The 14,172-nt window shown below is 52.0% G+C and overlaps 1 protein-coding gene across 1 annotated transcript in view; it reads right to left on the reverse strand.

The window, feature by feature from the left end:
• Positions 1–14,172, reverse strand: part of PAG1 (phosphoprotein membrane anchor with glycosphingolipid microdomains 1) — a 99,207-nt gene that overhangs the window by 12,968 nt on the left and 72,067 nt on the right. Inside the window, exons 3-6 of the mRNA XM_081116658.1 lie at positions 6,683–6,904; positions 4,951–5,002; positions 1,847–1,943; positions 366–964 (exon numbers count right to left, since the gene is read on the reverse strand). Coding sequence (XP_080972784.1) covers positions 366–964; positions 1,847–1,943; positions 4,951–5,002; positions 6,683–6,807 — 873 coding nt within the window. The 5' untranslated portion in view covers positions 6,808–6,904. The remainder of the gene's footprint in view (positions 1–365; positions 965–1,846; positions 1,944–4,950; positions 5,003–6,682; positions 6,905–14,172) is intronic.

Raw genomic sequence — 14,172 nt, forward strand, 5'->3', positions numbered from 1 at the left:
CACCTCACCACTGGAGGTGACAGCAAACAGAGGACACTGAATGAATGGCCAAGAGTCTAGTCTCTCTACTTAATTCTAGGTCTTCAAAAGGAAGAAAACAACCCCTGGCCCTAATCCGACGTGATGTAAAAACTGGAAACTATTCGGGAAAGGTGCTAAGAGAGGAATATTTTATAAACACGAGAGTTCAGTCTTTTACGCCTCGGAAGGGAGAAAGTCCAGCCCAGCTTCCCCCAAAGGGCTTTCCTCACCCAGCACCCCTGAACGTGCTCGCACGTGCCTCCCCGAGCCAGGGGCCGGGAAGGGCCCAGGGATCCCGCAGCTCCTCCGAGGACGGGAGCTCGTGGGGCGGTGTCCGCGCTCACCTTGCTGGCCTCGCGGGCCGCCTCCGGGGCCTGCTCGTCGCCTGTCCCCCGGTCCTCCTGCAGGTTCTCATTCTCATCCAGAAGCTTGACGGGCACCGGCGGCGGGGCCTCCTCCTCCGGGTCAGGGGACGGTCCCAGGACGCTGTCCGCATTCGCACTCTGCCGGCACTTTTTGTTCCTGTCCACCGAGGCATACTCAGCGAAGTCCCCTCTGCCCGGGGCCTGGGGCCCCGGGAGCTCCTTCGGGGCGGAGGCCGCCTTGGCCCGGCTGCCGGCGCCTTTGCCCAGGGGCGCGGCTGTGGCCACCTCCTTGATCTCCTTCACCGTTTCGTACAAGCAGTCCTCCACCATGTTCTCCTGGGACGCGCTGTCCTTGAGCACTTCGTACGGCCCTTCCGTCCCCACCCCCGGGTCCCCGTCCACGCTCCTGGCACTGACCAGCGTGTCCGCGGCGCTATCCGGGGGGATTCTGGGCAGTTCCCGGCTCTGGTGACACTTTGGCTTCCCCGAGCTGTCCTGGGAGTCCAGCAGGTCGGAGGCCGAGGTCAGGACCTCCTCGTAATGCTGCATGCAGGTCACCGCACTGTCTTCCGAGACAACTGCAGCAGAGGGGTAAGGGGGAAAGACGGCCCCGACGTCGTTACGACGGGGAATCGGACACTGCGCAGTGTCAACGTGCTTACTCGTGTTTGACTCTAGGCTGCAGGTTACAGACGTTCCGACTGTCAGTCGGCATTCCTAGTTCGGTCACGTCTTTCCAACACAATATTTAGTAAGTTGTCTCGGTTGCCCTAACTGTGATCTCAGGTGAATGACTGACCTCTGTGTGGCAGGCAGATTAACGGCCCAGAGGGTCCCGGTCCCAATCCCTGCATCCTGTGAGTGTGGAAGGTTATGGGTCAGGGGAGGGACTAGGGACCCAGATGGAAGTATCAGCTGACCCGAGAGGGACGGAGCAGCCTGAGGTACCCAGGTGGGCCTGTGTCATTACCAGGTGGGCCACTGTTATCATGAGGTCCCCAAGTGAGGCAGGGAGGCGGGTCAGTGGGAGAGGGATGTGGGTGGAGGGAAAGGCAGGGGCCTCAGAGCCTCCGGGAGGAGCACAGCCCTGCCAAGACTCTGAGTTCACGTATGTTGTCCTAAGGAACCAAGTTCCTGGCAGTCTGTTGCAGCAGCCATAAGCCATCACTCCTCGCTGCCTGCTGTGGACAGTAATGCTACTTATATTAAGACTCATCTTACAGGGGGCAGCGAGGTCACTGTTACAGCAACCTTACAGGTGGTTAAGAGAGTCAGCAATGCCATGCAGAAGCCAATCGACGCACCTGAGCTTTTCATCCACATGAGATGGCTTCTGCTAAAACTGGTACACAAAGTGAGCAAGCTCACACTTCCTAGTCTTTGAGCTACACTTTTGGAGACCTACACCTTCCTTAGGGGATGAGTTCTGCGTGGAAAGCTGGTGTTTTTGCAGGACTTACTGTCCCCGTTGGTAAGTGCGCCGTTCTGGTCACTGCTGACCGGAGCGTCCGTGGCCAGGCTGGTCACCGAGCGGCTGAACACCTCCTTGTCCGACGGCTGCAAGAGAGACGCACACCGCAGTCAGATTGCTGTTGAGGGGAGTACCCGAGCCTTTTTCTAAAAATTGAAACAGCAACAACAAAAACCCACACCCACCACTTTGGTTTAAATGAAGAGAAATTAAATAAGCTCCAGTTGCTCAGTGTACTCGGCACATTTCAAGTGCTCTGTGGCCACATGTAACTAGTGGCTCTCGTGTCATACAGATCAGATACAGGACACGTCCGTTCTGGTGAGTTCTGCTGGGGGCTGTCCCAGCATCACCTGGGCTCTGGGGATCCTCCCACCTGCGGATCTGTGATGGAATCCAGGTAGGTGGTGAGGGATCAGTTCCCCCAAGGTGAGGAGGGGACCAGAAGCAGCAAGCTGCTCGTCACAATCAAGTCCAGCACAGCCTCACCCCTGTCCCCCAGGTGCTACAAAACGCTATTCTTCTTGGAGGTGAGCCATGCCATGCAAAACACGGGAAAGCATCACCCATTGCCACCTGATGGGAAGACTTAAATCTACCTGTCAATGACAGATAACATCACTAACTTCTGAGACGGCTTCATAACCAGCCAAGTCTCTGCTTCCAGGTTCACAAAACAATCAGATGCATAAAAGCAGGTTTGCAAACCTTTCTGACTCTCACAAATTCAGGGCACGGGGAGGGAAGAATGGCCTTGGAGACTGAAGGGTTTCTGCTGGGCTCGAATGTGTAGGTGCATAGACTAACATGCTGGGCCGAGCTATGGCTCTGGGTGGTCGGCAAGCTGGTAGTTCACGTGTTTGTTTCTTTTCTTTTTTTTTTTTTTAAATATGTCTTTATTAATTTCAGAGAGAGGAAGGGAGAGGGAGAGAGAGAAATAGAAACATCAATGATGAGAGAGAGTCATTGATTGGCTGCCTCCTGCACATGCGCACCCCCCACCAGGGACAAAGCCCGCAACCCAGGCATGTGCCCTGACTGGGAATCGAACCGTGATCTCCTGAATCATAGATTGATTTTCAACCAATGAGCCACGCCAGCCGGGCATTCACGTGTTTCTTCAAATACCCAGCTGGTCCCGTGTGGCAGCCTGAGCCACCGCTCATGTCTGTCCCCACCCATCTCATGGAATGCATGGCCTGCAGGCCCAGGAGGCCACCCTGGACCAGCTCCAGGACTTCACGTGGAAAGTGCTGATGTAAAGAGCACCAGAAGCTCAGCCGGGTGGCCTTGTCCATTCTGACTCCAGATTGGGAGCCACATAACAGTAGAGAGCAAACAGCTCAGGCTGCGTCACGATGCGAAAGCTCATGGGAACCAGCTGTTTCATTCAGTGGAGGGTGCTTAGGAGACGGGTCACTGTGTGAGGTGGCCAGGAACTCGGGGAACAGAGGCTAATGTCACAGGAGGGAATTTTTACCGGGGCAGGTGTCAGGTGTGTGGGAGGAAGCCTCCCAGGTAACAATCCATCCCGGCTGAATTACCATAACCCGGGCTTTGCCTACCATCACTACTTTTAGCTTCTAGGAGAAAATGGCCACAGGAACCAGACAAGCAGAGACTGAGAGAGGGTGAGACAAAGGGTGAGGGTGAGAACCCAGGATAGCAATGGGTGCACCAGAGCGGAAGGGGAGTGGACCCCAGGGGCTCCCAGGAGGAGAGGGTCCTGGCAGCTTCCTGTCTGCTTGGGCACATTTGTGGAGCAGGGTGACCGAGCCTGGAGACACTTCCCGGGTGAGCTCTGAGCCCACCTGCTCCCTGCACACTTTATTCCCTCTCCCCAAACAGGCTGACTCTGCACTTGTTGCCTGATCATGAGAGATCACATCAGGGAAGCGTGCTCTCTGCTTCAGCAGCCCTTGGGGCTCAGGCAGGACCCTGACGAAGACGGCCCTGCAAACACTAGGGTGGCCCACCCCCAGTTGCTGGAATGATTCCGCTGGTCAAGGGCATGAACCTGAGCAGAGAGCACAAGGCAGAGCCAGGACTACAAGGGACCAGGCATCTCAGGTGGCTCCTCACCAGGTGGACCTGAAACGCCCTTGGGGCTGGACAGGAAAATGCACCAAGGCCAGGCCACACCCAGAGTGTTGGGGCTCCCAGGCTCTGGTTAGCTCGATGGCCAGCTGTTATGGGGTGAACTGTACCCTCCCCAAATTCCTGTGCTGAAGTTCCAGCCACAGATACCTTAGGATGTGACCTTAATAGGGTCATTGCAGATGAAACCAGTTAAGATGAGGTCACACTGGAGCCCTTATAAAAAGGGGAAACGTGGACAGAGACTGGCACACATGGCAGGGAGGACACCATGTGATGACGACGCCAGAAAAGATTTGCCCTCAGAACAAACCCCATTGACACCTTGATCTCGGATTTCCAGCCTCCAGAGCTGTTAGACAAAAAACTTGATGTTTAAGCCACTCAGTTTGTGGTCCTTTGTTAGGATAGCCCTAGTGAATGAATACACAAGCTGGAGCAGGGTGGACGTAGCAAAGAGACATCCCTGCTGCAGGCTGGAGCTCTCTCAGGATCTGCCCAGCACCTGCTCGATTGCACCCATGTTAGAAGCCCTCCCAGAAGCCTGGCTGCTTGCACAGGCCGCCAGCCACGTGAGCCTGCACCTGAGGAAGGACCAGCCCAGGCAGCTGTGAACTCAGGCTGAGTTCTTTCTGGAAGGAAATTGTAAGCTTGTAAGAACATGCCTAGATAAGTGGCTGGTGTTTGAAAACATGCACATGCAGACGCATATACAGGCTCATGTACACACATGTAGACACACATGCATGCATGCAGATGCACATATACACAGACACACAGACACATGTAGACACGTCCACACAAAGAGAAGCACACACACACACACACACATAAGCACATGTGCAAATGCAGATGTCTTTTGACAGAGACATGCACACATAGACACACATGTAAGAATGCAGGTACGCGCACACACATGGAGATACATGTACACATGTGCACACACATGTAGACACATGCAAGCACAGACATGCACACACGTGCACATGGACTCACCACGTTCATCAGGTTCTCATGGTCTCCACTGTACTGTCTCGGCTTCTTTTCTCTGAAATGGAAAATAAGACATCCCTGTGATATCAAATGTGCCATCTAAAATCAAACATACACGCCTCTTTCCCATTCTACTGTTTATCAACATTTACATCTCTCTTAAGAACTGAGTTAATCTGCCAAGGTAGCAAAGCCTGGCAGGCACTCATCACTCCTAGGCAGGTGGGAGGGTGTGAGGAGGGTCGAGTCACAGCAAGGACCCGAAATCTGCTGCCCCCTTCCTCCCGGGGCAAGAATGACAAATTCTTCACAAAAGGACTGAGGCAGGATGCTTAGTGGAAACAGCACATCTAGCATACTGTGGGAATGATGCCTTTAAAAAAGGAGGGAGGGAGGGAGGGGGAGAGGGAGGGAGGGAGGGAGGGAGGGAGGGAGGGGGAGAGGGAGGGAGGGGGAGAGGGAGGGAGGGGGAGAGGGAGGGAGGGGGAGAGGGAGGGAGGGAGGGAGGGAGGGAGGGAGGGAGGGAGGGAGGGAGGGAGGGAGGGAGGGAGGGAATCTAGACATCTCATGTTTTCTCAACTTGGAGTCTTTGCAAAGTCAAAGTCACACACGGCAGTGGGACACAGAAAATAAACAAAATACAAATTTTGGCACGTCTGGAAGGGTGCGTGCTCTCAGGATGAGTCATGTGTACTTCCAGTCTATGGAAAAGTCCATAGACTAAAAATAGAATTTATTTTTACTCAGGACAGTTTAAAGAAAGCCATCAGTCTCGAGTGTGCTCCCATGGATGCACAAGGCAACATCGCCACCTAGTGGGAGACGCACCAACTACAGAGGCAGGTCGGCCCAGGCCCTGGGAGCAAAGGCTCATTTCTTCCTGGTCACACTGTCCCAGCCCTGCAGGCCCGGGGCCCCCCTGGGCAGGCAGGGGGGGTTCTTGGGTCCAGAGAATCCAGCTTCTCCACTTTTGACAGAGACATTAGGGTAGGAAGCCATATCCAGACTCTTCAATGACACTTGAGTCTCTTTTGAGGTTATTGGAAGGGGGCTGGGGGCCTGCAGAGGCTCCTAGCAGCAGCCAACTCACCAGGAGCTGCACATATGGGGACAATGTCTGAACACCTTGAAAATTACTCCTGCTTAGGAGGACCCTGCTTCTCTCTGAGCAAAGATCTCTTTTTTGGGGGTACAGACATCTTATGAGTGAGACACAGAGGAAGAGGGGGAGAGAGAGAATTCTAAAAGAAGACAAGATAATTTTTTCATAAGAAGCATGTCTCTCTTATAGGAAAACAAGCTGTTTCTTAAGAAAGTGCAGCTCTAGATTACAAGTCAGTAATAGAACAGTTCCCTCCAAAGTCAGGTAACACAGACGTTCTCAGGAACTCTCAAGTGGTAGCAAAAAGGGTATCTTCAATGCCCATCCAACTTGGATTTCCAAATGTCCACAGAAAAAGACGATGGAAACTTTGACTAGTGCTCAAAAGAGCAGCCGGAATTTCATTCTGGGAAGTTTCATCCATAGGGCTCTTCCCATTGCTCCATGGCAAAATCGAATACAGGCTTTCACGCAAGAGAACAGGGCCGGGACCCTCCGCGGCAGAGAAACCAGCTCATCTGAACGCACGCATTTCTGTGACCGCGTACAACAGGCTTTTTCTATGCAGAGTCTGCTGGGGGGGGGGGGAACGAGTCGCTTTAAGATTCCAGCAGACACATCGTGGGCTCTCACCTGTCACAGCTGGAGCACAGGAAGACGAGGAAGGTGATGAGGAAGAACGTGGCGGCAGCTGCCAGACTTCCCCACAGGACAATCTGCATGTGTCCACTGCCCAGCAGGCTCCCGGAGGGTCCCATGGCGGGAGCAGGAGGTGGCAGCGGCTGGTCAGTCAGTCAGTCCTGCAGAGCTGGTGACATCAGGGTGAGGGCCGCGTCCGCTTGCAGAGAGTCCAACCTGTCTGAAACAACGTCTCAGGTGACAAGGAGCCAGCATCTCAAAACTAGTCCTGTCGGGAGGAAGGCTTTGCAGAGGCAGGGAGGCGAGTGCTCTGCACTCAACTGGATCTTTGTCCCCTCACTGTCCAGGACTTTGTCTCCTCACCTAAAAACGTAAATTGGGAATGTACAGGTGCCTGGGTGTCTGATCGTTTTGCCGACAGATTCCTTAAGGCCTTCAGATAAAGGACTCCAAGGACCCCAGAGCAAACACACAAATGTGCATTTGGATTCTTTTTCCCCCAGACGGTGTAAAGCATTTATTACATAGCGTTCACAAGATGAAGTCTGCACCTTCCCCACCGGTCTCCCTAGCTCCCCCAACCTGCTGTTCTTCCAGAAGGTTTAAGGTCAGGGCAATTAGTGCAATAGGATGTCTTTAAACTCACCCTGTAAACAGTTGTCTATTCCGAATATGTGACTATTTTCCGGGCCAGCTTTCTACGCTTCTACGAACACTCCATAAACACACTTTCAGGTGAATGGGCGAAAGTCTGTGCTAAGAAGCATCACCAGCGGTAAACAGGAGTTTATGACAATGGCGAATGAAGTGAAGGACCTGCACTGGGAACGTTTTAGCACCTGGCTTGTGCCCGGGCCTCTGCGAAATGCCTTCTTCATTTAATTGCTGCCCCAGCCTGTGAAGGAGGCACTCACCGCTAACCCCTGTTTTTCAGACTAGGTAGGTGAATGGCAGAGATGCCGGTTATTCCACCCCCCCCACCCCCCCAGGTGTCGCAGGTGCCGAGGGGCAGGAGAGCAGGAGTCCAGGCCTCTGGCTCCAGGGCCTGTGGTCTTCGCCCCTGCAGGGCGCTCCGCTCCCTTCCAGCTACGTTGCTTCTAAATGCACATGTCAAATTAGTCTTCCCAACTATTTTAAGTTCTAGACTTTGAAAAACAGAGTAGTATAATCAAATGAATGATGATCTCTCGTCAGAGAGGTCTTGTTTAAAGAACACTCGCTGTGCTCAATTCTAGAACATTCTAACTTACAAGGAACAGCCTCTAACTTCATCTCAAATTTCATGAATAAAATAAGCAGATAAATCTTTCTGTCTCACAATATGAGTCATAACTCAAAAAACGTATTTTCTCGAAAAACATTGTCCATGTTTCCGTTTTCGTTTGCCTCGCTGAAAGAGCTGTCGCTGTGTTTCGCCATCACTGGCTGATCCCACCCAGCCAGCCCGTGGTGGCCTCGTGGCAAACAGGATCCGGCAGAGAAAGGGGGGGATTAAAGCCACTTCCACAAAGGCGGTTCACCTGGACCAAATTTTCTCCAGGTGAACTATTCCCCATACATTTGGATATTTAAGGTTGAGGAACAATAGCAAAAAAGCTGGAGAAAAAAGAGAAATGGGCCGCATATACCAGCAACGTGCGCAGAGAATTCCAGAAGACAAGGCGACGGTTTCCCCTGAGCCCTTGAATCAGCAGCAGCACTTCCGCTGGTCTCTAAACACATAAATGTTCACTTTCCTGTGCAGTGGGAGCTTCCTTCCTCCCGGGTGGTTTGTAAACACTCCCGCACAGTCCCCGGCGGCCACAGAGCGCTGGCTCGCGGGCCCCTGGCTCGTCCAACCGGGTGACGGGGCAGCACAGCTTCTCTTAGGACTTGTGCAAACGATGCATCGTTCCCTCTAAACTCAGACTACAGATGGCACCACAGTGAGTAATTAAAATACAGTCCAGCAGGCACATGCCATGGTGACCTGTGGATGCGCGTGGGATGAAGCCTTCTGTACCGTCGGAAGCACAGCGCTCGGATCTGTCCTGCGAGCATGTGCTGGCTCCCTGCTTCCTCCCCTCGTCCCACGGCAGAGCTCACAAAGTGGCGGGTTCTGAGAAAGTAGTTTGCCGCCTGAGTTATTCCAAAGCCAGATACGTGTCCTGCAGCTACGGTGGGTCCTCAGCACCCTCTCGTTTCTGTATGTTTCTCTTCTTTCTCGCTCTCTCTCCACAGGGAAGGCCGATAGAATATAATGAAATATGAGAGGTGCTGGCCCATCAGAACAGTGTGGGGAGAAAGCCGATCAAAGCTGATTAGTACCAGCTACTGGATAAAGGCTGTAACTCAGAAAAAATGTGTCCGAACTCCAGGCTCACTCCCCTTCAACTAAAATTGGCTGAAAAGCTACTAGAAGAGATACTTTTTTCCCAAAAGTTCTCATCGTAGACAAAAATCTCACAGTGAAAAGAATGATCATCATCTGGAACGTGTTTCTGAGTCAGATACATTGTAGTCGCCAAGGCCAAGGGCGCTTCCACCTCCCAGAAGCCTCTAGTGCAGCTGGACAGACCTGGAGCAACACAGTCCAGTGGGGCGGAGGTGGGGCAGGGACAGGTGCCCTGGGAGGGGCCACACACAGGACTTGGACCTCACGCCACACCTCCAGGGGGATTATTCCTATTTCAGAGGAAGTCTGTGCCCTGTTACTCTTCTCTCCTGGTCTCTTTTTTGGGACTTCTATTTCCATACTTCTCCGATGTGTTCCTTCTCTGGTCATCACCTACTTAAATTTTGGTGGCTTACCTACAATTGAGACAGACCTGTCTCCCTTCTGTGTGTCGCTGGACTGGCCCCCAGATGTGTAGCTGGACTGATCCCCAGGTATGTAGCTGGACTATACATGTATAGATGGACTGACACCCCCTCCAGGTGTGCAGCTGGACAGCCCCTCCCTCACGCGACTAGCTGGGCTGACCCCCAGGTGTGTAGATGCACATATGTGACTTCATGTTTTTCCTTCTTGGTGAAGTGACACTGGAGGCCTCCTGTGAATGCTCTGGGGCTTTCGTAGAAGGGCAATGGCCTTTCCCTCAAGGCTGGACCCTGTGCAGTGGGTTCACTGAGCTAAACATAGAACTTGGTTGTCTCCTTTTGGTTTATTGAGAGCAGTTTTGGGACCAATGCCTTTCCCATGGCTGGAAGGCTTCTCTCAGGATTAGCAATAGAGGGAAACAAATAAGAAGACAGGAGGCCCAGCCTCTGGGAAGTGAATTACCCTGATAGGAAGGGCCACCACGGTGAGGGCGTGTTCCAGACCACAGACTGCACCCTTATCAACCAGGCGCCCGTGGGAAAGATAATCCAAGGCTCTAAGTCTGTGATACCGTTACTGCCCTGAGGACCATCCTGTTTTCTGCCAATTCCTATACCAGGTAAGATATTTTCTGAGTCTCTAGAATGAATCCACCCCAACGGAAATGTGTGAACAATTTGGGGCTCTCCCCCCTGATGTGTTCATGGCAATATTTCAGCCTGTTTCTCTCAGTCCTATTCTTATCTGCCTCAATCAAACTGCATTCAATTACAGAATATTATCTCTTCAAAGTATAAAAAAATATTCCATTGTCAGATCACGAGCATAAATAAGCAACGAGTTATTCCACACAGGGCAGAGGGGCCCAGGCATTGTCCCTGCACTCACGTTTATGTGGCACCAACGCCCCTCTAAGGTGAGCTGCAGAAGGTGGGAGCATTAGTGAAACAACACACTTAGGTTTACTTGTGGCACACCAGCTCTTTCTGTTTCAGAACAGGCTCCATTGTCAGCTGCATTGCTGCACAATCATGATCGAGACTATAATTTAACAATAATGTGATAGTTCTGTAAAAGAGGCAACACCCCACCACCCCACTCTTATATAATTTCTGCCCATGGTGGGAACTTGTATTTGACCCTGAGAAAGGTTAGTGCGTTAGGTTGTAGGACTTGTGTTGGGGATCCTTTCAAAAACTGGTCTGGATAATTATTTTGGACTAGAATATTGTGGATGAAATTGTTTTGCTCCATAACTTATTTTTTCACACCCATTCATTTCATGCCTTCAATCAACATGTGATTCAATCAGTAGAGAAATTGATGGCCTTTTACTTTACAAATCGGTGCATCCGGACCACAAGGTGGCAGCAGGACACCATCCTCAGCCCTAATCCTCAGGCGTTCCAAGGAGACAGCTGTTCTTGCTGCCTCTGCTGTATGCTTGTCATTTTAATTATCTCCATCGACCTAGGCTATCAGCCTCCAAAATCCATTGCAACAGGAAAGAAAACAGATACCAGACGAAATTAATGAAAGGTGCAGATCAACTGCAGCTATTTGGTGTTTTTTTTTAGCCAAACGCTCTTCAGCAGGTGGGCGCTCCGATCACGGGAAATTCTGTAAATAACAATTTGGCGGAGTGGGATGGTTGGTGAGACGAGCTCTGGCTCCTGAGCAGGCACTTAGTTCCTTTGAAGCAGGTTTGGGTCAGTAATGACTCACTCCCACTGCACAGCTATCCTGGTCACCCCATAATTAAGCATGATAGAAACCACCTCGCGTCACCTCACTGATGGAACCAACCCCACAGGAACTCCTCCTCCTTCCCGGTCCTCACCAGGTGTGGGAACCACCCAGTGAAATGACATCTGAGCCACAGAGTCACCGAACTCGTTTAGCATGGCAAGGAGCCCGAGGCTCTGCTGGGCCCCTGTCCTGAGAGGCATTCGGCAAGTCCCAGGCCAAGGCTACACTGGCAGAACCCCAGGGTCTCCCAAAGGGGTTTAAGCTAAAGCACTTAAATTCAGGTAGATTTTTCTTCCGATTAAAGGCCAGCCTGCTACACTGAACTTGGTGACCAGGGCTGCTGTCAACACGGGAATCATCCAAGCAAGTGTCTACTGTCCACCCAGCTAAGGCACGAAGGTTTTCTGCCAAATAAGGTCATTGCGACAGTCTGCCCCACGCCCTCCTTCCCTGAGTCGGGGGGAAAGACACCCCAGGGGCCGAGGGAAGTAAGGAGTCCAGGGTAAGCATTTCTCATTCATGGTTTCTCGCATCACTTTATAACATCACCAGGGAGCAATGCCTCGAGGTTTCCTTCTGCAGCAGCTTCGGAGAAAAACAAGACGCAGGACCCTGGGAGGCTTCACCAACACCAAGCTGAGCCTGCTGTGGAGGCGGTGGCTGCAGGCAGAGGGGCCTGGCGTCTGTCCACAGAGCGGGACATAAATCCTGCAGGCGCTGTCAGGGTAACCTGATTACTCTTCGCACAGACCCAACCCATCGATCCACACAGGAAACCGAGCGCTGGCCCTGGCGGGGGAGGGGCCCGGGTGTCTGGGCTGGGCCCAGGCCTCTCCTGCAGGAGCCAGTGATGCCAGAGTGGAGGGGGGAGGTTTGAAAAGACTGTTCCAGAACAGCACTTCACCTGCCTACAGGGCTCGGTATCTTGTTAAGGTCCGGGTTCTGAATTCTGCGTGTCTCACCGGCTCCCAGGTGAGCCCGGGCTGCTGGCCTGGGGACCACGCTTGGAGTGGCACTGGCGAGGATGTTCATCTTCCTCCCACGTAGGGCTGAAGGGCTGTCCAAGTAGGTGCGTGGGGCTGCAGCCTGGTCCCCATCTCACTCGAAGCTGTGTGGAGAGGAGGGGAGAGCTCCCGCCTCCTGGGAGCCTCCTGGATTCCCATGGAAGTGCGCGAACACAAGGCGAACCTTCCCCAGCCCGGAGTTGGACGGCCGGGCAGTGCGTGGACTCGTCCCGGGTGGGTGCAGGCGCAGCCGGGGCTCTGCGCCACCCTTGTCCTCCCACGCCTTAGTTTCTCCTCCTGAAAAATGAGGTCATTCATCTCCTTCTGAGAAATAGGGTCATTTATAAGGTTGTTTTCCAGCTCTGAGATTCTATCATTTTATCACCCTTTCATTTATCAAAGTAGCCAAATTCAGGACTTTCACACAAGGGGACTGTTGACCCAGCAAGAACCTGCAGTTCTCTGTGTGATCAATAGCTTCAGCTCCCGGGAAAGCAGTCTTAGTAATCCCCAGGAAAACCTGATGAGGCCACACCAGTGACAGGAATGCCAGGAGGTGAGATCAGTGTCCAGTGCCAGGAATCAGTCCCGACGGCCACCCCACCCCCCGGAATGTCACCTGCCCTTCTGGCAAAGCCACTACAGCACGCTGGCTGCAGGGCTGACAGAGTCGTCTCTGTGTTTTCATTAACATCTAGTTGGTATACAAATCATATTTATAACAGCTTTGCAACACAATTCAAGGACGAACCAAAATACACAGATGGGCACGCCCAGGTAACACAGAGAGAAAATGCTGAGGCTGCTGGGAGCTTCTGGGGCTATTTAGAGGCATATGCCCAAGTTTAGGAAAATCTTACAGAGACAGCAAGTCTGGAAAGGATCCATCTAATTTCCAGTCTCAGTGCTCGATAAGGCTGAGGAGGTTCCTAACGTGATAGAACATTCTGGACACTTTCTGTCTCTGTTATTAAAGATGGTCAGCTCTTTGGGTCAGTTTCATTGGCAACTCTTTGACACTAAGGCACAAAGTATGTGTTCCTCTTTGACACTATAATTCATTAAACAGATAATAGAAATGCCTACTATGTGTCAAGCACTGTTTCGCTTTCCAGTCACACCTTGACTATGAGATTACCCGGCTTGCTGCAATTCAGTTGCAAAATTCGTTTCCCGAGAGGTGAAAAATATTTAGAATTAACTTCCTAACGGAGATTTATATTTTGATCAAAGATGAAGAACCACTGATTGTCGAATTCCGAGCATGTGAAACCAAACCACATTTGGTCACAACTGCAGCCCGATTCTGATCACTTGACAAGGCCCTGAGGCAGCTGCAGGTCCCGTGGACTGATGTTTCAAGCTGAGAACTGGCCTCAATGTGTCCGGTGGATTCCAAAGACAGCCCTGTGTGTTCACAGAGGAAAGGACTGTCTGGTGTACGGACGCTGCTCGCAGTGAGGGTCAGCCAGCCACCAGGCAGGGACCCATCTAATGTCAAGGACTTGGGAAGGCAGTGGAGAGAGTGCCCCACCCCTCCTGTGTTGTGCTAAGCTCAGGAAAAAATTTGCCAGCCTCATCTTCTTGGGGTGTCCAAGTTACTCAATGCTCACTTTCATTTATTAACAAAAGAAGCAGATATTTACTCAGTACAAGGCAAAACTATTAAGCGCTTAAAAATGGGACACGGGAACTCAGAGAAATTCTGCACATGGAGCCAGGAAGGGGAGTTCTCTTTTTAAGAGCACAGACTCTGACCTGGGAGTGGTGCCCCCTAGAGGAAGGGGTGTGCGATGATGCGTAGCTGCAATAGATGCACACTTTGGGAAACATAACAGTGGATTTGATCTTGAAAGGGTCGCTTTAATTATTTCTTATGCCTCTAATACAGAAAAACTTCAAGAAAGATATATTTAAAAAATGGAACAAGG

The sequence above is a fragment of the Miniopterus schreibersii genome (assembly GCF_964146895.1).
Source record: "Miniopterus schreibersii genome assembly, chromosome: 17".
NCBI lineage: Eukaryota > Metazoa > Chordata > Mammalia > Chiroptera > Miniopteridae > Miniopterus > Miniopterus schreibersii.